The sequence below is a fragment of the Sarcophilus harrisii genome, chromosome 4 (assembly GCF_902635505.1).
Source record: "Sarcophilus harrisii chromosome 4, mSarHar1.11, whole genome shotgun sequence".
Classification (NCBI taxonomy): Eukaryota; Metazoa; Chordata; class Mammalia; order Dasyuromorphia; family Dasyuridae; genus Sarcophilus; species Sarcophilus harrisii.
This window is the reverse complement of record NC_045429.1, coordinates 12,552,982-12,574,828: the sequence shown is the minus strand read 5'-3', so window position 1 is coordinate 12,574,828 and position 21,847 is coordinate 12,552,982. Positions and strand designations below refer to the sequence as shown.

Here is a 21,847-nt window from a genome sequence, read left to right as displayed (position 1 = left end):
AGGACTTGCCTTCCCTTGGGAAGCAGTCTGGCACCCTGGAAGGAGCTTTGGTTCGAGCAGCATCTCTGATGCTGTGCCCTGTGTAACCCGAGTAATCCACTTACCCTGCCTGGGCCTTGAAAGCGTTCAGTTGGATGCAACATTCTTAACCAGGAGTCCCAGGGGCTTTCAGACACACTCCCGTGCCCCACGTCCGTACACAGGAGCACCTGTGCACATGCACACAGTCACACCAGATGTACTCGCTCACACGCAGATAATTCTGTTTTCCCGGGATCAGTTTCCCCTGGAATCACACGTTTGATCGGAGGCCTTTATGCCGAGCCGGCCCCGAGATCTCACCAGACACAGAAGGGCAAACCGGAGGTCTACTGCCCGGGCCTGGCCCGGGAACCTCAGGAGCACAGATTGTGAGCTGGACCTCCCCACGATGAGCCGGGGAGCAGGTAGAGCAGGGAGCACCTCTTCAGAAGGATGTCTATTTGGGGGAGGGGGCTCAGAGACAGCCCCCTAAATGCTAGGGGGATGGGGACTTCTAGGGGCCCTCGGCTTTCCCAGCATCACCCAGAATAGGCAGCAAAGCTGGGTTTGCACCGGGGCCTTTGACTCCAAGCCTGTCCCAGCAGCTCCCCGATTTGTTTTCACCCCCAAACCTCCTCAGTAACTGGGTCCTGTTAGGCTAACCTCAGAGCAAGTTCTGGATTTCCCGGAGCCCAGATTGACCCCAGATGTTCAAGCAGAGATGGGCACATGACTGTGTTCCTCTGAAGCGGCTCCAGACACAGACTCGTTCGCAGCCGTCGGTTCCCGGGCCACAAGTTATTGCTGCAGCTTCGTGCGCCAGAGACAGTGCTGGGCTTGGGGCCCAAAGATCTGGGTTCGAGTTTGGCTTTGCCCCTTCCTGGACACGTGACCTCGGGGATCACAGCTCTCCCTGGGCCGCAGGGACCACCCTGGCCCACGCTGAGCCAGGGGAAGCTCAACGAGGAGAGAGGGGGCAGGTCTTAGAGCCGGGAGCCCTGGGTGCAAATTCTGCTCTGGGATATCCCGGCTGGGGGATCCCAGGCAAATGACCCAGCCCTCCAGCCAGCCCTCGGAGAAGGATTACAGAGTGAAAGATCAGCAACAATAGTTACCGCGGGTTTTTTAATAGCGTTTCAGGGCCTGCAGAGCACTTTGCAGATGTTAGCTAGCCCGGGAGGAAGGCGATAATATCACACCCATTTTACATGGGAGCAAACTGAGGCCTGGAGAGGTTAAGTAACTTTCTCAGGGTCACCCAGCGGGAGTCCCAGGCCGGGCTGGAGCCTCCAGGGCTCTGTGCATTCTGGTGCCACCTGGTGGTCAATCAGTGCAGGCCTCCCTAAGCTGCTCCTGAGAGTCTCACACCTCACTGGGTATGTGGGATGCAGGAGCCGTGGGGGAGGATGGGGAATGATGCAGGAGCAATGGGGAGGGTGGGGGGCAATCCGGGAGCAATGGGGGAGGGTGGGGGAAGATCCAGGAGCAATGGGTGGGAATGGGGGATGATACAGGTGCAGTGAGTGAGGGTAGGGGACCATACAGGTGCATTGGACGAGGGTGGGGCTCAGGGATCAGGGAAGGACAATTTGGGGGGGGGGCGGGGACCCAGGGCTGAGGATCAGCCGGCCAGGAAGCACAGAAAGAGAATGGAAGGTCAGCTCTGGCCGGGTATGGATGGGTTCGTTTCCACTTTGAATCTCAATTGCCTGGCTCTGGGCCAGACACAAAGTGAGGGAGACTGGAGATTCAGGGAGAAATCCCAAGCCAGAAAGAATCGGACCCCAGTGTTCTGTTTGTGTGTCTCGCAGGCCTGTCTACGTTTCTACGGTGCGACCTCAGTCAAAACACATCGTTGTCATCATGGACCACGGTGCCTCGGTCACGGAAACCCAGCTTCAGATCGCCAAGGATGCGGCCCAGGTCATCCTCAACTCCATTGATGAACATGATAAGGTGATAATTCTCTCCATCCCTGACCACTGGCTTCTGGGCTTCATCCAAAGCACTTCGTGGCCCTTAAATGTTTTCGGAAGGGCTTTAATTACTTTAATCCTTCATGGAGCAGCCCATGGAAAAAGAAATTTTCCAACTTTTTGAGGATTGGATCTTAAACCAACCCCAGCAGGAATTGGTTTGTGGGTCTAGCCTTATGTTAAATGCTCTGCCGTGCCTTGTGGTTGCTGTCCTACATGAAATACCGACTTCCTCATGTTGCTTGTATGTCAGTATTAGGACTTAGGGAAGTTGTGTGTGTGCTCATGTGCATACGTGTGTGTATAATGGGATGGTTTTGTGGCCACTTGCACTTTTGTTCCAAGATGAATGTGATGGAGGAACGGGGCCCACTTCCCCTTCATGGTGATCTATTATCTGCCAAAATCTGCCTCAATTTGGTTTTCCTACTCTAAGGCTCTGTCTCTCTTTTCAAATGACAGAGTAATATTCCAACACAGACCTGGTTGATTTTCTTTGCGTGAAATACGCTTACTGGTTTTCTCTGACATGTTTTTTTTTTCAATTGTGTATAAATTCTACACCACCAACTTCCCCCCAGAACAAAGGCCAAAGATGCCTCTACTGCCCCTTCCCAAGGTTCCTAATCCATTTCTGGTCTGGCAGTTTGGCATTTCTTTACCCCTACGTGTGAGTTTTTAAGATTTGTGGAATTGTCTCCATGGGCTTTGTCATTATACAAATTCTGGCATGTGCAGAATTTTATGTAAACAACAAGATAATTCCATGCATTTGACTCGTTTTCCCCCCAAGATCTCCGTGCTAACCGTGGCAGACACAGTGAGGACCTGCTCCCTCGATCAGTGCTACAAGACATTCCTGTCTCCGGCCACCAGCGAGACAAAGAGGAAAATGTCTACTTTCGTCAGCAGCATCAAGTCGTCTGAGAGCCCAACCCAGCATGCCGTGGGCTTCCAGAAGGCCTTTCAGCTGATCCGAAGTACCAACAATGGCACCCGTCTCCACACCAGTAAGTGAGCACAGAGCTGGACATGTCTGTGGAAGAGTTTTTGTAGAAATCCCCCAGAGAGAAGTCCAGGGTTTGGTCTGATGGCCGTGGCCAAGGGCTGAGTGCCCCAGGTAGGGCAGGCAGCCCCCTTGCAGCTTCCCACATTTGTTGTTGGATTTGCATCCCACGGCCTTTTATTAATCTGACTCAGACACATTATGATGGGCATGAGATGAGATGGGCCTGCATCCCTTCCCAGGGCCTGAGCCAAATCCTCCTAATGCTGATTGTCAGCCTGGAAGCTCTTGGCCCGGGACCCGGAGCACGCATGCGCAGGGAGGGAGATTAGCGGGAGCCCCTCGCTCGGCCCTTTCATTCTCCTCTCCAGCAGTCCCAGGCATGAATGCGAGACTATAAATACACAAAGGTGCGTGCACTGAATTTTCACTTATTAGAGACCAGCTGGGCTTCAGCTGTGTGGGCTGCCTCAGGGAGGGGATATGTAAAGAGAGAGGCCGAGCCAGCCAGAAAGACAAGACTATTATTTTTGGAAAACCTAGGCAGAGGAATTTTGAAACAAAAGAAGTGGGAATCGAAGGGGATGTTGTGAGAGATACACAATCCTCCTATTGGGACAAACTGGGAGGAAGCTGCCTTCTGCTCCTCACCTTTCACTGAGGAGAGAGGGCCAGGCCCAGGATTCAGCACAGCATCCCCATCTCATGGGGAAAGGACAAAAGGACCAGAGCCCTGGTTCTGGAAGCAGAGCACCTGAGTGCAAATCCTGCCTTCAGTGCTTACTTCTGTGTTGGCCTTAGGCACATCATTAAAAACGTCCTGGGACCTCTAGTCCCTAATCTGAAAAGCAAGATGGTGTCAAAGGCTCCCCCCCCATGTCCAGCTCTAAGTTTCTAATATTAATATGGTTTTCTTTCCATCCTTCTCTCTCTCCCTCTTTCCCTCCTTCCCTCCCTCCATTTCTCCCTCCCTTCCTCTCTTCCTTTCCTCCCTCCCTTTTTTCCTTCCTTCCTTCCTTTCTTTCTTCCTCCCTCCTCTTTCCCTCCCTTCATCCCTTTTTCCTCCCTTCCTCCCTCTTCCTCCCTTCTTTTTTCCTTCCTTCCTTCCCTAAGTCCCCTTCCTTTCTCCCTCTCTTCCTCCCTCCTCCTTCCTTCCCTCTCCCTCTGGACTCTGCTTCACTCCACTCTGTTGTCTATGATAATTGGCAGCCTATTAGTGAAAGAACAAAGAGAAGAACTATTAACAATAGACTACATTTTATTAACAATTAAGCAATCAGAGCACGCCAGTCTGACATTGGTTTGGAAGCATTCAGTGAAGGCCTTAACACTCCAGTGGTTCTGTCTGAAATGGGCCATTAACTGATCATCCTAATGATCACAGCATGTCAGAGCTGGAAACGGCCTCAAAGGCCAAGCAGCACAGCTCGGCCCTGGGCAGAAATCCCAAGACAGACATCCCGGACAAGTCAGATCTAACTTTGGCCTGTATACCTCTGGTGAAGGAGAGTGCGTTGTCTCATACATAACATGCATGTACAACACACACAGTACATGTAACCACATACAAACAAATACAACATGAGTGTGTATGTGTGTATCCATATATGTGTATATATATTCTACTTAGGACAGCTCTAAATATTAAAAAAGTTTCTTTTTAGATTAATCTGGAATCTGTCAGCTGGTTTTTTTTAATTGTTTTGTTTTTTGCTACTTTTTCCATCTAATTGCATCATCTTCTATTTAATTTAATCAGTTATTTTAATGACCCTAAACCATTGAGAAAATTTTAAATTATGTTGAAATCTGTTGAAAAAGGCAGGGGAGCATGGGATACATTTTAGAAGGACTTTATTTAAAAGAAAAAAAAAACCAGTCTAAATGTAATGAAGCAGTGCCCCCAAAGTCAGCTTTGGTTAAATGGAAAATTCACTTATTTAAAACATTCCCTGAAGATCCACAATAAATGAGGTTTTGATGTGTGTGAGGATTTTTAGAACTAAAAGGAAGATGGAGTTGATAGATATTATGTAAGGATCATTAAAGGAATGGGGAATATTTATTTTGGAAAAGAGAAGACGGATGGAGGGAGGGAGAGATGGCGGGCTCTTTCACATATTTGAAGAGCTCTCCAATGGAAAAAGCATTAGAATGTTTTTGGTTTGGCCTCTAGAGGGAAGACCCAAGGGTAATGGGTAAGAGTTCTCAGAGGCAGGGGCTTGCTGGCAGAGAAAACTTCCAAACAATTGGAGCTGTCCAACAATAAACAGGCTACTTCGTGCTGGGTTTCTTGGAGGTCTTCAGGCAGAAGCTGGAGGACTATTCACTATATATGTAGTAGTGGGAATTGCTTTATAGTTGAACCAACTGGCCAACAAGGTCCCTTAAACTCTACAATACCATGATTGTGTGAGAATGGAAACAAGAGAAAATAGTATTCTCAATCTTGAGCTGGAAAGGAGCTCATAAGCCATTGAGTTCAACCCTCTCATTTTGTAGATGAGTCAGCTGAGTTCTGTAGAGATAAGCTGACAACCAAAATCACACAGAGAATATATAGCAGAGCTGACATTGAAATCCAGTTTGAGTGACTCTAAGTTATTTTTTCCACTATGAGGAAACTGAGGCACAAAGGGATTGTGTAACTTGGCCAGATTCTAACTGAAAGTATCTGATTGAGCCAGGGGTTGACATGTATATATCTTGTAAATAAAAAGCTATAATAAAAAAATAAAAAGAAAAAAAGAAAGAAACTTTAGGAAAACAAAACGAGAGAGAGAGAGAGAGAGAGAGAGAGAGAGAGAGAGAGAGAGAGAGAGAGTATTAGTTGAATCTAACCCTTCCCAATTCCAAAATGCAGTTCTCTATCAGAAGGCGGTTTAAATGCCGGGCTCCAACACGAATAGAGATATAACATCTGATTTGTGTCTTTGTTTAGATACAGACATGGTCATCATTTACCTGTCAGCAGGAATTACATCCAAGGAGTCCTCCGAGGAAGATAAAAAGGCCACCCTTTGTGTCATCAATGAGGAAAATAGCTTTCTCAACAACTCGGTTATGATCCTCACCTATGCCCTCATGAACGGTATGTGATGCTTTCCAGATTTTCCCCTCTTTAGATGGAAGCTCTGACCCCTTTTTACAGCTGAGCCAGGAGGGTGCTTTTGAACCAAAAAAAAAAAAAACCCAAGAAGTTCTATACCAAGAAAATGCTCTCCTATTTTATAGCTACTCTCCCATGAAGATGTTGACGTCTTATGGATTCTTCAAGTACATATCCCTAGAACATGGCACAGTACCTGGTGTTTAATAAAGCACCTACCAAGGATGATTTTTTTTTATCTTGATGATTGTTTGAATGCTGCTGCCAGAATTCTCCTTCTTGCCCACTGAATCCTATCATTTCTACATTCATCATATTATCAGGGATGAGAGAGAAGACTGATTTGGAATTAGAACAGCAGGAATTGAATTGTGACATTGCTTGTTGTTGCCTGTGTGATTTGTGACATTCCAATGACCCTCTAAAAGTCTCTATTTCCTCTACATAAAATGGGGGAGTTTACTGGATAGTCTCTATTGCCTACTCTAGCTCTTAATTGGGGTAAAAATCATTATTTATTTCCATTAATACTTCATGTCATATTGTGATTCTTCATTACTGAATGGCTTCTGTCATTCCCTTATCTTTTAGCCTGTCATCCCTTCTACCCCGCTTATTGTTCTTTTTTACAACTGTCTCAATACGTGCTTTCCTCCTATACTGCTGACAAACTCCCATCAAACTGGAAAAATAATATTGTTGTTCATCCTTCATTCTTAGAGAGGACCAATGGTGTCATATGAGGGATGTCTTGACATGAACATGAATTGGATTTAAGTGATTCCCAAAGACTCCCCGAAGTGTATGATCAGAAGAAGAGCTAGGCTAGTCCTGGAAGCAGAAGCAATGGATAGATTGCCTGCTTTTTCCACTGACATCCATGCAATGTCGAGAGAGGGAGAAAGCCTCCCTCCAGGCCCTTGGATAAGTCTCTGAATAGGAGCCATAAGTAGTTGTGGCTCCCTGCATCCTCCTATCAGGTTGAATTTCCATGTTGACCAGATCAGAACTTTACTAAAGTGAGCTCCAGGGCCAAGGTATTCATTAAAAAGAAATAAAAGGGAGAAATAAAATAAAAAGAAAGAATAGAAAGAAAGAAAAAGAGACATTTCAATTCCATATTGTATTTTGGTATCTTTGTCCATCCCAAAAGTCTTAGTGGAGTCTTAAACTTTATAGGATTAACCTATAATGTTAATGGTACCTAACATTAATAAAGAACTTCAAGATTTGTCAGGCACCTTTTCCTCATTATCTTAAATGATCTCTGTAGTAACCCCATGAGTTAGTTCTCACTCCCATTTTACACATAAGGAAACTGAGGCTCCACAATATGAAAAAAAATCACTCCAAACCACACGACAAATAAGTGTCAGGAGTGGAATTTAAACCCGGGTCCCTCTTGGCTCCATGAGCAGCATTCTTTCCCTTATCCTATTCTGTCTCTGTATCCAAAAAAACAAATAAATCCCCTGCAAGTTTCCATTTTGCCATTGAAATCATTAAGGAGATTAGGCAAAATCTCTGTTTAAAATCATTTGTCCAATCTCGCTGGTGACTCCAGTCATTTGAATTTATTTATGGTGGTACCGTATGGGAACAGTTTCTAATCCTTTGACCATGTTCCAACAATAGCAAACTTAAGGGTAAAAAAAGAAAGAAACTTTATTAAATTTCATCCTGTACTATAGATTGCAGATGTTTGCAGAACAATGCAGCTCAGTATACCTAAATCCTTCCCAGAGTTTTAAAACCCCCGTAAACTTAAAAGACACATGCTGAGTAAATCACTTTCAGTATTCTCCTCCCCGTGCCAAGGGTGAAAAATCATTTTTCATTGGAATGTCCTTAAAGAACTAGTTTATGACATTCCTCAAGGCAGTGCTGTATATATTTTCTATTTAGTTACTATAGATTCTTTTAAAAATTAAAGCAATGGGGGAAAAATGAAAATAAAAGCTTCTATAATAATAATAATAATATAGAAGTTATAATAGCTTAGTTGCTAGTCTACTTTGGTAGGAGTTTTCACAACAGGAGTTCCCTCTACCAAGGTAGTTCCAGGTCTGGAAATAATAATAATAATATAGAATCGTAGAGTAAGAAGAGACCTCAGCAGCCATTTAGTCCAACCTATATTTGAACAAAAATCCTCTCAATTATGTTCCCAATAAATGGCTCTCCATCCTTCACTTGGAGGCCTCCAGTAAGGAGGGGGGAGGGGGAGATGCATTAAAGAGTGCTTTTTTTTTTCTCCTTGTTCTCTTTGTTCTGCCCTCCGAAGCCAAACTGGATAAGTCGAACTCCACTTGCACATGATAGACTTTCAGATACTCGAAGACCTTCTGTCCCTCTCCCTGCTCTCCAGAAAGTCATCTCTTCTCCAGGCTAAGTTGCCCCAATTTCTCCACTTTTTCTTCACATGGCATGGACTCAGGAGCCTTCTCCATGGTCATTGTCCTTCTCTGGAGAAGTCCTAGCTTCTCTGGCCCTTTTTCAGTGGGGTGTCAAGAAGTTAAAACAGAAGCATATGGGCTGTGATTGGAGTACAGGAGTACTCTCACCTCCTAACTCCTGCTAGTTCTAGCTCTTTTCATGTAGCCCAAGATCCATTTTTGGTAACCATTTTTGGTAGCCAGATTATATTTCTGACTCATACTGAGTTGGTAATTATCCAAAAAACCCTAATCTCTTTCAGACATTAAATTGATGTCTAATAGACTTTCTCTATCTTGAACTGATAAAAATGGATTACATTTTTTTTACCCATGTATAAGAATTTGTATAGATCCCTATTAAATTTCATCTCATTCAAGTCATCCAATGTTCAAGTCCAGTGACATTTTTGCAATCTTGATTTTTCATGCAAGATATTAACTGTCTTCTCGTCTTTGTGTCCATTCCCCATATGCTAAAAGCACTTAATTAATATTTGTTGATTGACTGACTTCATTCTACCCTTTAGAAATTGATAAACTGTTACACGACAGAACCAAGTGCTAATCCCTGACACACTCCTCTGGAGACTTCCTTGTACATGGCTATTGTACCATCATGATCCCTTATTGGGGTCAGCCTTTCAACTGATTCCAAATCCATCTATTTGTACCATTGTCTAACACAGCTCTCCATCTTTTCTGTAAAACTGGTATGAGAGACTTTATCAATTTTTTTATTGGAAATCTAACTATACCTACAGAATTCAGCCAGTATTTCAATTGAGAGAAAATGGAATGGGAAGGAACGAAAGACGCAAATATGGTAGCCATCTTGGGGTGGGGGTAGGAATAATTTTGTTTTATATTTGAAAGAAATAACAATATCTTTTTCCCTGTCCAAAAAAAAAAAAAGGAAATGCAGTTAGTCTGTCATATAACCTGTTCTTGAATAAACATTTACCCTGGCTCTCTGCAATCATAGTCTCTCTTCTAGATATTCACCAACCATTTCTTTAATACATCCTAGACTCTTACCAGAAATTGAAATCAAACTTATTGGCCTAAAGTGCACAGATTCTGCTCTCATCTCCTTCTTGAAATTCAGGATAAAATGTACTCGTCTACGGTCTTACTGTGTAGAATTGTATCATTTTTTGATGATTCTCTAGAGTACAAAAGAGTCTTTCATTCATACAGTGGAGATAGTGATTCAGCAATCTGGTGGGTCCATTCTTTCAATAATTAAGGCTTCATTTCATCTGAGTCTGCTGCTTGAATTTGTCAAGGACAGTTAAATGGTCTCTGTCTTTTGACTTTTTTTGGCTGTGTTGTTACTTATGTCTTTGGCAGACAAAATAGAATTGGAATGAGTTTTGAATAGTTTGATTTCTCTCTGTTGCACCCTCTCCACACCAGCAGGGCCCCTCTCCCTTTGGCAGTCTTTAGTCTCAGCTCTCTGAGTTCTACCTCTCCTAACCCTCATCCTAGAGCACCATGCCATCATGCAAGATGGATTTATTAAAAACCTGCCATGTGCTATCCATGGTGCTGGGGGCGCTGGCGATACAGAAGTGGGAGTAAAACAGGGAGCTTACATTCTAATGAGGGAGAGAGCATGTCTATCAGCAAGGATCGATGGGCATTTATGATATTCATAGATAATAGCATATACAGAACACATACATGATTGCCTTCAGGTAGAAGGTGGCCCTTGAGCTTTAAAGAAAACCAGAGGTTCCTGCCAAGAGGCAGAAGTCAGAATGTTGTACATTTTTAGTATGGCTGAAACCAGTGCAAAAGGATGGGGATGAGAAATAGAGTAAGAAAGAAAGAAATGTAGGAAAATCCTTAAAAAAAGAAGGAAGGGTCCACATATGGCTGAGCTTTGAAGATCAAACCGAAGGATCTCTACCTTGATTTTGGAAGTAGTAGGGCTTTATTTGACAGAGTTGCCACATGGTTAGACTTGCACTTTTAAGAAAATCGCTTTAGCCTCTGAGTGGAGAATGGACTGGAGGTGAACCCGAGGCAGACAACTCCCCTCCACTTCCAGAAGCCATTGCAGAAGTCTAGACATGAGGGGATGAGGGCCTGGCCTAGGATGGTGCCATGTGATAGACACGAAGGATACATCAAAGAGATGTTGCAGAGATAGAAATGTGCAGATGTGGCAATTGATTGAATTACAGGATGAGTGAAAATATGTATTCAACCTAGTACCAGTCTTCTCCATTTGCTTTTTAAATATTTTATCTTATTTTTGTTAATGTCACTTGCTTTAACATTCATTTTAGAATATAAACAAATGTCTTAAAATGCCATTTTAGCATATTCTAAAGCTATTAAAACAGGGTACTTTAGGACACTTCTATTTTTCCACCACTAAAAAAGCTTTTTAAGAATAGCTAAAAAGGAGTGTAGAAGGGAGACAATTCAATGAAACTAGCCCACAGCCTGCCTTTGGCTGATGGTGTATCTGCTCTTCTTCCTCATCATCTTCCCCTCTACAGGTAAGAGAGGGAGAGAACATTATCTGAATTTTTCTCCAATGGCTGTGGTTTTCAGTTCCTGAGCTCCCTGCATGACCATACCAGTCTCTGGAGAGAATCTCCCTCTGCCATTTTTATTCTGATTTCCTCTTAAGTCTTCCTCATTTCGCTGGGCTGCCTTCTCTAGTAGACCCGGGTCATGGAATATTGCCCCTTTCCTCTGAATCTTTCAAGTGTGCCATCCCCAAACTTAGAAAGTGTTAGGGATGTGAGAATTACTTTGATTACTTAGATTTGGGGCAACGGTTGTGTTTTTCTTGCTTCTTTAGGGCCGGACTGTCTTTGTATTTCCAGTGCTTAGCACAGGGTCTGGCACACAGCAGGTCCTTAGCTTAATAAGTGCCCATTGGCTTGATTTTTCTTGCTCTCTCAAAGGTGCGAGGGACAGAAAGTTGATCTTCATATGGGTAAAATAAAATTTTAAAACAAGATGGAGTGTGCACTTCTTCCCAAGTTTCTCTTCATTTTCAGGTTAGCAACTAGATGCTAGTTGGGGTGGGGGAGGGGATCAGGTCCATAATAGAATATTTCTTTGTTGGTTCCTCCACTTTTTGAAGGTTGATCTCATTAGGACCAGTGATAAAATGAGTCCCAGTTCTGCTTTTAGTAATGATCGACCTTTCATAGGCATTGGATAATTGTAGTCCTCCATTACTGCTCAATAGTGCCTCAGTGCAGAGCAGGCTTGTGATCTGTGTCCTGAACTCCTCGTTGTCTCTCCTGTTCAGGTGGTGTATAACCCAGCTTCTTAAACTATGGTTCCTGACCACATATGGGGTCTTGTAACTGAATGTGGGGGTTGCAAAATTATGATTGATTATCAGTAGATTTTGATTTGCATACCTATTATATACATACATGCATCTGTATGTGTATATATGTGTGTGTGTGTATGTTGATACATACACACACATATATTTTATATATATATATATATATATATATATATATATATATATATACACACACACACACACACATACACAACACACATACACCAAGAGTCACATAAAAATTTCTTGAGTGAAAAGGGGTCACTAGTGGAAAAAGTTTAAGAAACCCTGACCTATACTATACATAGAAGACAGAATCACTTTTATGAATTTCTTCAAATGAGAATCTTCTTAATACATAATATTACTCCTGTCTTCCCTTTCTTATCTCATTTCATTTGAAAAATAAATATTCCAGTTGTAGTTTCCATGCTACCAAGTCTAAGGATACTTATATAAGATCCAGATTGCCTCCTTGCCTTGATGCCTTTTATTTATTTTGCTTTTATCCTATACTTTGTGAATTTGTTATTATTGTTTAAGACAATGGATTCCACTACTGAATGCTCTCTTAGTTCTTGTCTCTTGGGACCATCTGAATATCTTAAACTGTTATTTCTTCTTGTATCGTAGCTCCTTTTTCTGGTGTTTCATTTGATAGGTATACAGCAGCAATTTTTCTTCCTTTCTTTTTCTTTTCCATTTATAGTCCTTTTGATTAGATTTAGAAGATACAAGCAAATGCACTGTTACCAAAAAGACGTCGAATATGCTGTTATAAAAAAAAAACACATTAAGAATAGTGTTACCAAAAGCAATATCAACACCACATAAATACACTGTTATGAAACAGGAAGGAAGCTATTACACAAATACAAATACACTTATTAAAAAAAAAAACCACACCAAGTAAAGTGTTAGCAAAAACAACACACAAATGCACTAGAAAGAGAGAAAGAAAGAAAGAAAGAAAGAAAGAAAGAAAGAAAGAAAGAAAGAAAGGAAGGAAGGAAGGAAGGAAGGAAGGAAGAAAGGGGGAGAAAGGAAGGAAGGAGAGAAGAAAGGAAGAGAGAGAAGGGAAGGAGGGAAGGAAGAAAGGAAGAGAGAGAAGGGAAGGAGGGAGGGAAGGAAGGAAAGACAGAAAGGAAGGAAGAAAAAAGAAAAAGGAAGAAAGAAGAAAGGAAGGAAGAAAAGAAAAATCAAAAGACTGAAAGACCACACCAGGAGCTAACCATTCTTGTATTTTAAGCTATAGTTGAACAATCCAAAGATGCTTCTAGGTACCATCTTGTTCACAAGCTCCTTACTTCCTAAATCAGCTTTCTTCTTCTGTCTCCCTTGCCTTTGTGGGCAGCAGTGAGACCAATATTTGTGCCTCTATTCTATCATTTTCATTTTCTATCCAAAGATTTCCTAATCTTTGGTACAACTCCCCCAGTTCCTTCTTGCAGCACTTTATGTGGAACACCATCTGTGTTCACACGGATCACCAGAACTGAGTGGTAATCTTGTCGTTGACAAGTCTTGGGGAGCTCTCTCTCTGTCTGTGTCAGATACCACAGGAAGAACAGGAAGACAACAGGTTGCTCTATTGTTGCAATCAGGTCAACAAAGAGCTGCTTCTATGCTCCTCAGCAGGGACTCACCAGCCACCACTAGTCTTATCTTCTTCTTTTGCCTTGTCCTGGATAATATATCACCCGACGACACCTGTGGCTCTACTTGATCGTTCCTTGGAGGACAGACAGTTGCTCCCTCCTCAGAGACTCTAGTCTCCTCTTCAGAAAGGACCTTACTTTTGATTGTTTAGCTTGGGAACTCACACTTGTGTCATATTTTCAGTGAAACGCAAATAATGGTGTCCCCGTTGTACAGATAAGCAAAATGGCAAACTGCAAGATATCACTTGCCCATTATCACATAGTTTGGAAATGTCTAAGGCAGGATTGAGTTCCGCTCTCCAGTTGCCAAGGGCAGCATTGTAAACACTATCTCTAAATAATGGAGACTAAACAGTGATAGGAACTGGCCCTGCGACTGGAAGACATTTCTCTTTATGAACACATGTCCTTGCTCTGAAACGGAATCTTAGTCTCCTTGGGGCATTGAGAAATAAGGAGATTTCCCAGGAACACCTAGTGGTATGGGTCAGAGGCAAGATTTGAAGCCCGATGCAGAGCCACACATCTCTCCTTTATAAGTATGATCTCACTCTATTATTACTACTAGTACTATTAGGATTATTATAGTGCTATAAATACTGCTACCAGTACTATTGTTACTATTTCTATTACTACTATGATTGCTGCTATTTTGACTTTTGTTACTACTATACTACTACTACTTTGGATTTCTTCACATGAGAATATTTTCTTAGAACATATTATTATTACTACTACCTACTACTACTTACCACTACTGTTACTGCTACTACTACTATTATTATTATTTCTCTTGCTATTACTACTATTACTATATTACTGATGCTATTACTACCAATATTGCTGGGGTTTTTTTTTACTACTGTCTCTATTATTATACTACTGTTGCTATTGCTACTCTATATTATAGCTACCAGTACTATAACCATTGCAATTACTATGAGTACTACTGCTACACCTTCTATTATGATAGCTACTCCTATTACTGCTTCTACTATTAGTGCTATTAATACTGTTATTACTATAATTGCTGTTGCTACTATGTTACTGCTACCATTACTGCCACTATTGTTATTGCTACTACTATTCCTACTTTTACTATTATTACTATTACTGTTAGTAGTATGTCACTGCTATTATTATGACTGCTACTATTACCACTATTATTGCTATTACTACTATTGTATCTCCTATTATTACTGTTATTACTATTGCTGCTATTATTACTACTACTATATTATTGTTATTATTACTATGTTACTGCCACAATTACTACCACTATTTTTATTGCTTCTATTATCACATGTATTACCCTACTACTGCTAATGGTATTACCATTACTTCTATTGTTGTTACTATTACCACATCTACAATTACTGCTATTAATTATGTTGCTATTATTATGGCCATTATTACTACTGTGTCACAACTGCTATTACCATGGCTATTTTTATTGCTACTATTGTTATTACCACTATTACCATATTATTTTTAGTATGGCTACTACTATATTAATTCGATTTTTACCACTATTACTACTACTTGCTGCTACTATTGCTACCATTATTTTCATTATTTTTAAATTAGCACTTTTACTAGAACTATTACCATTATTACTGACATGATTGCTATTATTACTAATATTTCTATCACTGCTACTATTGCTATTATGTTAAATGTTAACTATTAATATTATGTAATTATTATTATTCTTACTATTATATTATTGCTACTATTACAACTATATTCCTGTCATTATTGCTATGATTACTACCACTCTGCTAATACTATTCTTTCTACGCAAAGAGGTTGCTTTGGGGTTGGACAGCTCATGGTAACTATGAAAGTACCAGCTCTGGAGCCAGAAGTCTCCAGTAGCTTAAAAGTAGACTCAGACTTTGAGAACACTATTTAATACTCTAAGTTCTTGGGTTGCTTTTGTCACTGTAGGGTAAGTTTTCTAAGTATTAGCATCTTGAGGCCCAAGGAAGGGGTCACCTGCCCAGTGTTCTCAGCCAGTAAGCATCAAAACCAGTCTCCTGGCTCACCTTCTCTTTACTCTCTCCTATAACTTACACCATTCTTTCCATGCTGCTTCCAACTTTCCCTGATCTTGTAACATAACATTGGTTTTTAATAAGAATAAGGTTTCAGGGACCCAAGTGAATTGTTTCCTGTATATCTGGATAGGGATTTATGATAAGGTAAGACATGAATTTGAAAGAATAATATGTCCTGATCCAACTGGAAATTCCATCTTGAAAATCCCCTTGTTGTCTCCTTTTTTTTGGTCCCTCACTTTTATTTCCTCATTATTTCCCACTGGAGGAACATCGATTGTCCTCGGATGTTCATAGGTTTGGAGATAAAGGGCTTCAAAGGCCATGTTTTCCAGGGGCTCTAAAAACTGGGGCACAGACTCCTGAACTTGATTGGGGGAAAGTTGCATCTTTATTTTCATTAATTTCTAACTGAAAGCTAGCATTTCCTTCAAGTGTTTAATAATATAGTTCTGAGGAGGGTGTTGCCAGACTATCTGAAGGGCCCAAGAACTAAAAATGCAAAAGAAAAGAAAAATCCTAAACTGGTCCAATGCCTTCATTTTATGGATGAAGAAACTTTTGCTGTTCAGACATTTTTCAGTTCTATCTAATTCTCTAGGATAACATTGGGGGTTTTCTTGGCAAAAATACTAGAATGGCCTGCCATTTCCTTCTTTAGCTCATTTTACAGATGAGGAACTGAGTCATGTAGAGTGAAGTGACTTGCCCAGGATCGCATAGTGCCTGAGGTCAGATTTGAACTCAGGTCCTCCTAAATCTACTCTGTCCTCTGTACTGAGCTGCCTCTTAAGGATGCCTTTATGTGTAGAAAGGATGTTGGCAGTTGGGATTTGGGACCCAACTGGACCTTCAGAGGACTGTCTTCTAGGAGGAGGAGCAGTTTTCCCTCCAGAAGATCCTGTTGCTCACAAACCACAGGGAATCAAATGCAAATGGGAGAGAAGAGGAGGAATCTAGTTTGACAGTTTTGTCCTTCACGTTTCCCTTTCAGATGGAGTCACCGGTTTGAAAGAGCTGGCCTTCCTGAGAGATCTAGCCGAGCAAAACTCCATGAAGTATGGGGTGCCTGACCGCACGACCCTGCCCGTCATTAAGGGGAGCATGATGGTCTTGAATCAGCTGAGTAACCTGGAGACTACCGTTGGGCGCTTCTACACCAACCTCCCAAATCGGATGATCGATGAGGCCGTTTTTAGCCTCCCTTTCTCTGATGAAATGGGAGATGGTGAGTTTGGAGAACTAAAATTGGACAGACTGAGGCAGAGCGCTCAGATAGCGTTTTTCCTACTCATCATCCTTCCTTGAAAGCTCCCACTTTGGTTGGACTTTGATGATGCTAATAATATCCACATCAAATAATTTCTAAGCCAGATGGATGAGGGGGGACAGGGCCTGGAACTATGATTTCATTGACAGGGAATTCCCAGGTGAGGAAAGTCCCTCTATCTAAGCACGTCTGCAATTTTTTTGTAGTTTTTAGAGTCGCCCAGGACAGTAAGAGGTTAAGTGACTGTCTAGGGTCACATAACCAGTATTCTTTAGAAACAGGACTTGAACCTAGATTTTCCTGGCTCTTGGCAAGGCCAGATTTCTGTCTACTGAGTCACAACTGCCTTGGCATGGAATTGAAAGCTTATTTCCAACTTCCTGTAGGATGTCTCAAGCTGGGTGCCCTGTGGGCATCTTCAGCTCACCATAACCAAGATTAAACTCAGCATCTTTCTCCCTAAAGCCACCCCTCCTTCTCCCTTCCCTGTTCCAGTGATGAGGGCCCCCCCTCCTCTTTGTCACCCTGGCTCATTCTCATCTTCAAACTGGAAAGCCAGCAAAAGTGACCAGAGTTGGGAGGTGGAACGTCACATTGGTAGAACAGGGGGTGGGGAGCACATGGGGGCTCATCAAAAAGGAGGGGGGACAGCAGGGAGAATGTAAGATATAAGAAGATTGGAAATATGGGGGTGGTGGGGGAGGTTATGAAAGGCTTTGGACACTAAACAGAGGATTTAATATTTGATCCCAGAGGTCATAAGGCACAATTGGAATTGATTGGGGCAGGGGGTAGGGGGAGGAGGTTGTCATGGTCAGATCAATGCTTCAGGAAGATCCCTTGGGAAGCTGAATGGTGTTGGGCCATGACTCGTGTCCAGAAGACCAACTAGCAGATTTCTGCAGTATTCTGGGGGTGAAGCAATGAGGGCTTGTACCAGGGTAATGGCAGCCTCAGAGATGAGGATGGGACTTGTAACAAGAGGTGGTTAAAAAAAAAAAGTTAAATCAATTGACCTTGGCAAAATATTGGATGTGAGGGCTGAGAAAGAGGGAGTGGTCAAGGAGGAAAGTCTTTATCCAGCTGGAAGAGACAAGTGAAGAAAGAAAAGTTCTGAGGGGCACCACCAAGGGCTGGGGCATAGAATAGCTAGGGGAGGCACTTGGGATTGGAAAGCTCCCCAATCTGAGGATCTGGAGACTTTCTGAGGAACCCCCCATGTGATCATGCAGGAAATGGGCCAACCAAGCATCTGAATGGCCCAAATCCACAGGGATGGGGTTGTCTGGAATCTTATAGGTGAGTCCCCTCCCCATTGTGGCTATGGAGTGGATTCTAGAGAGTTTTCTGGGCTGTCTCCAGGGGAAGCGTTGGGGGGCTGAGTCTCCTGGGATCCTTTGATTTTTAAGCAACTGGTGGATGTCTGATCTAAGTCTTTGTCGTGAGTCACAGGCCAGTCTGTTGCTAATGCTTTTCTGTCATGTCTCCCCCTCCACCGTTCCCTTTTTCCCCTTCAGGTTTGATAATGACAGTGAGCAAACCCTGTTACTTTGGAAACCTCCTCCTGGGGATTGTGGGAGTGGATGTTAACTTGGCTTATATCCTGGAAGACGTGACATATTACCAAGACTCTTTGGCTTCCTATACTTTTCTCATAGACGACAAAGGTAATGAACAGAGCTAATTAAGACAGGCCTGGTGTTTGGCACCAAGATGGGAGATTCTTGTTATACTCTCGATGTTCCCCATATCCATCATCCCATCTGTTTCGGCGCAGGCCGTCTGTCCTCACTGCACGGTGCACCCGACCTTCTGACCACTGATGTTCCGAGCTGCTAGCTTCCCCCAGACCTCGGCCATAACCATGTCCCCTCATTGTCCATGCTCTTCTCCCAAACAGCAAAATTATTTTCTGTATACTTTAAAATAGCATTATTTTGATTTCTTTTTCTACAGCGTTGCCCCATCCTGGAAAATGGGCTTTCTTTGAGACCTTGACCATTTGTGTCATTTTTTGTCTTTGTGTCCTCAGCATGGGCACTTATTGCATATTTGAATTGATTTTAACTGAATAGAATTAAATCAGTGAATTATTAAGTACCTACTAAGTGCCAGATACTTAATGCGTATTTGAATTGATTTCAACTGAATAGATTTAAATCAGTGAATTATTAAGTACCATTAAGTGCCAGATACTTAATGCATATTTGAATTGATTTCAGCTGACTAGAATTAAATCAGTGAATTATTAAGTACCTACTGTGTCCCAGATACTTAATGCATATTTGAATTCGATCAGTGAATTATTAAGTACCTACTAAGTGCCTGACCAGACCATATCTGGAGTTCTGTATTTAGTACTAATACCCTATTTTAGGGCTATTTAGAACCTTCCTCCCAGAACTCTTCAAAGACTCCAGTGAGATCCTATTGGAAAAGCCCTTGGCAAGCCCCAAAATGCTGTGAATGCACTATTACTGTTGTTGATTGTTGTTGCTGCTGTTACTGTTATCCTCCCTTCCATTTGGCCAAAAAGCCAAAAGGTTTTCTGCTCCCAGAAGATGCCCCAAGTCTTCCTGCCTCTATTGCCTTTTCTCACATTCTCCTCCCCATGTTCCATTAAATTTTCTCCACCTTTTTCAGCAAGTTTGGTGATTATCCACTATTCAAAACCTTTTGAATTCATTCAGGACAAGAGACAGGCAGTCCATGGACTCTTTGGTAGTTTGTTGAAACTTATGGACTTCTTGTCAGAATTAGGTTTTAAATAAATACATATAGTAAAATACCTTGGATTATGAAGGAAACCATTTATGTAGAAAAGTGTTTTTTTTTTTAATTAAGTTCATAGAGCCTAAGAGAAGAGCCCCAGTTCAGAGGATCATATATCAATAACTATAAGTTAGATTCCATAGACTCTAGCCCCCTTTTGGCAGATGAGAGAGTTTATAATTTAGTAAGTGCTTGAGATGGGATTTGAACTGGGCTTTTCTAACTCCCAATATAACAATATAACTCCCCTCTCTGATATCCCACAAGACCTCTCCTGTATTATCGTATTTGACAAGATTGTAAGTTCGGTGAATTCTGGGAGTCTTAACTCATGTCTCTTCTGACATCTGTTATCGTGCTGTGCCCACAGAAGGCATTTACCAAATGGGCACTGAATGAAGGAATACCGGCCCTCCCTAAGAGGGCACCAGAAGGGCACAATTTTCAGGTGAGATTTGGTTTGAACTTAGAGCTGGTTTATCTCGGGCCACTCCCTAAGGAGCTGAGTGAGGTGGTTTACCCATAGGTCAGTGCTCCAGGGCTAGACAGGACCTTCCCAGGGAGCAGGACCTACTCCCGCATTTTGCAGATGAGGAAAGTGAAACATGAGGAGATAAAGTGATTTCCCCAGGATCACACAGGTGGTGATACGTGTCACAGCAGAATTAAGTACAAGACCTTTGATTACAAAGCTGCTGGACCAGAAAATCCCCTGCTGGCTTCTCTTTCCAGCCAAGACAAGTCCCAATTGAAGTATAAGAGCTCCGAAGGTGGGGGAGGGAGAGGTAATCTCCTGGGCCTCTCCAACCATCACGCCCTGTCACTTTGCTGGCTGAGTTGTACCTTACCCCTTTCCCATGTTTTCTCCCAATGCATCACAGATTTATAATGGATCAGGGTCTGTAACTTGGCTCTGAAAACATTGTCTCCTTCATCCAAGCACGCCAACTGCCCCCAGACTTATGTATAATTTTAAAATCATAACACAATATTGAAACAGGTTATAAAAAATCCACGACATGGTTATTTGAAAAAATTAAGACCCCCTTCAGGCCAGTGTGGGGAGGTGTGCCTTCTCCTATCACTGCCTCTCTCCCTGTCCCCTTCCCTGTATTTCAGCCGTGCTGCCTTCCCTGCTGTGCTAACAGTTCTTTTAGTCACAGCCTGCGGACTGCCTGCTGTGATGTAAGGTTCTTTATTTGTCAGTGACAAGGGATCTTAAGTCAGGAGGAAAAGTGCAATTTAATGCAAAAGTAGTTGGACTAGTTCTGCCCAAAGGCAGTTTAATTAAGGGAATGAAATGCAATAATGATAATAACCTGGAGAATAAATATTCATGGATTTCCTGCAGTGAGAGGCAGATAAAGAATACTGGTGACATTAGGGAATTGGACAGAAGGAGAACTTGGGAAAAGATGGAGCCAGATCAATCTTCCCAATGTTTGGAAGTTCTCATTCTCCTTCTTCTCCTCCTTCTCCTCCTTCTTCTTCTTTTCCCTTTTCTTCTTCTTCTTTTCCCTCTTCTTTTCCTTCTTCTTCTTCTTCTTCTTCTTCCTCTTCTTCTTCTTCTTCCTCTTCTTCTTCTTCTTCCTCTTCTTGTTTTTTCTTCTTCATATTCTTCCCTCTTCTTTCTTCTTCTTGCTCTTCTTGTTATTGTTCTTGCTCTTCCTTCTTCTTCTTTGTCTTCTTTTCCTTCTCCTCCTCCTCTTTCTCCTCTTCCTACTCCTTTTCTTCCTCTTCCTTCTACTCCTTCTCTTTCTCCTCCTCTTCCTTCTCCTCCTCCTCCTCTTAGATCCCAATTTGCATCATTACTTTTCACAGAATTATGGACTTAATGATGTAAGTGATAGGTGGGATTTTTAAAAGGACAAAAAGGGGATGGCAACAAACATTGAAAGCTTACTAAGTTCCAAGAACTGCTAAGTGCATTATACCTATTATGTCATTTGATCCTCGCAATAGCAGTAAGACATAGATGCTATTATTACTTTAATTTTACAGGTGAGGAAACTGAGGCAGAGGTTAAGTGACTTGTTCAGGATCACTTAGCTAGTAATTGGCTCAGGCTAGATTTAAATTCAGGTCTTCCTGACTCCAGTCATGGCTATCCCATGTGTTACCTAGATGCTTGAATACAACACCCTCCAGACATTATTGCGGAGAGAGCCTGAGCAGGTTTAGCACAGTTAAAATTCATCCTTTGGCCTTTGAC

The 21,847-nt window shown here is 42.2% G+C and overlaps 1 protein-coding gene across 1 annotated transcript in view; it reads left to right on the top strand.

The window, feature by feature from the left end:
* The window catches only part of CACHD1 (cache domain containing 1), a 208,547-nt gene that overhangs the window by 143,696 nt on the left and 43,004 nt on the right, over positions 1-21,847 (top strand). The window contains exons 6-10 of the mRNA XM_031968977.1: positions 1,833-1,977; positions 2,791-3,007; positions 5,945-6,094; positions 16,588-16,821; positions 18,381-18,530. Coding sequence (XP_031824837.1) covers positions 1,833-1,977; positions 2,791-3,007; positions 5,945-6,094; positions 16,588-16,821; positions 18,381-18,530 — 896 coding nt within the window. The remainder of the gene's footprint in view (positions 1-1,832; positions 1,978-2,790; positions 3,008-5,944; positions 6,095-16,587; positions 16,822-18,380; positions 18,531-21,847) is intronic.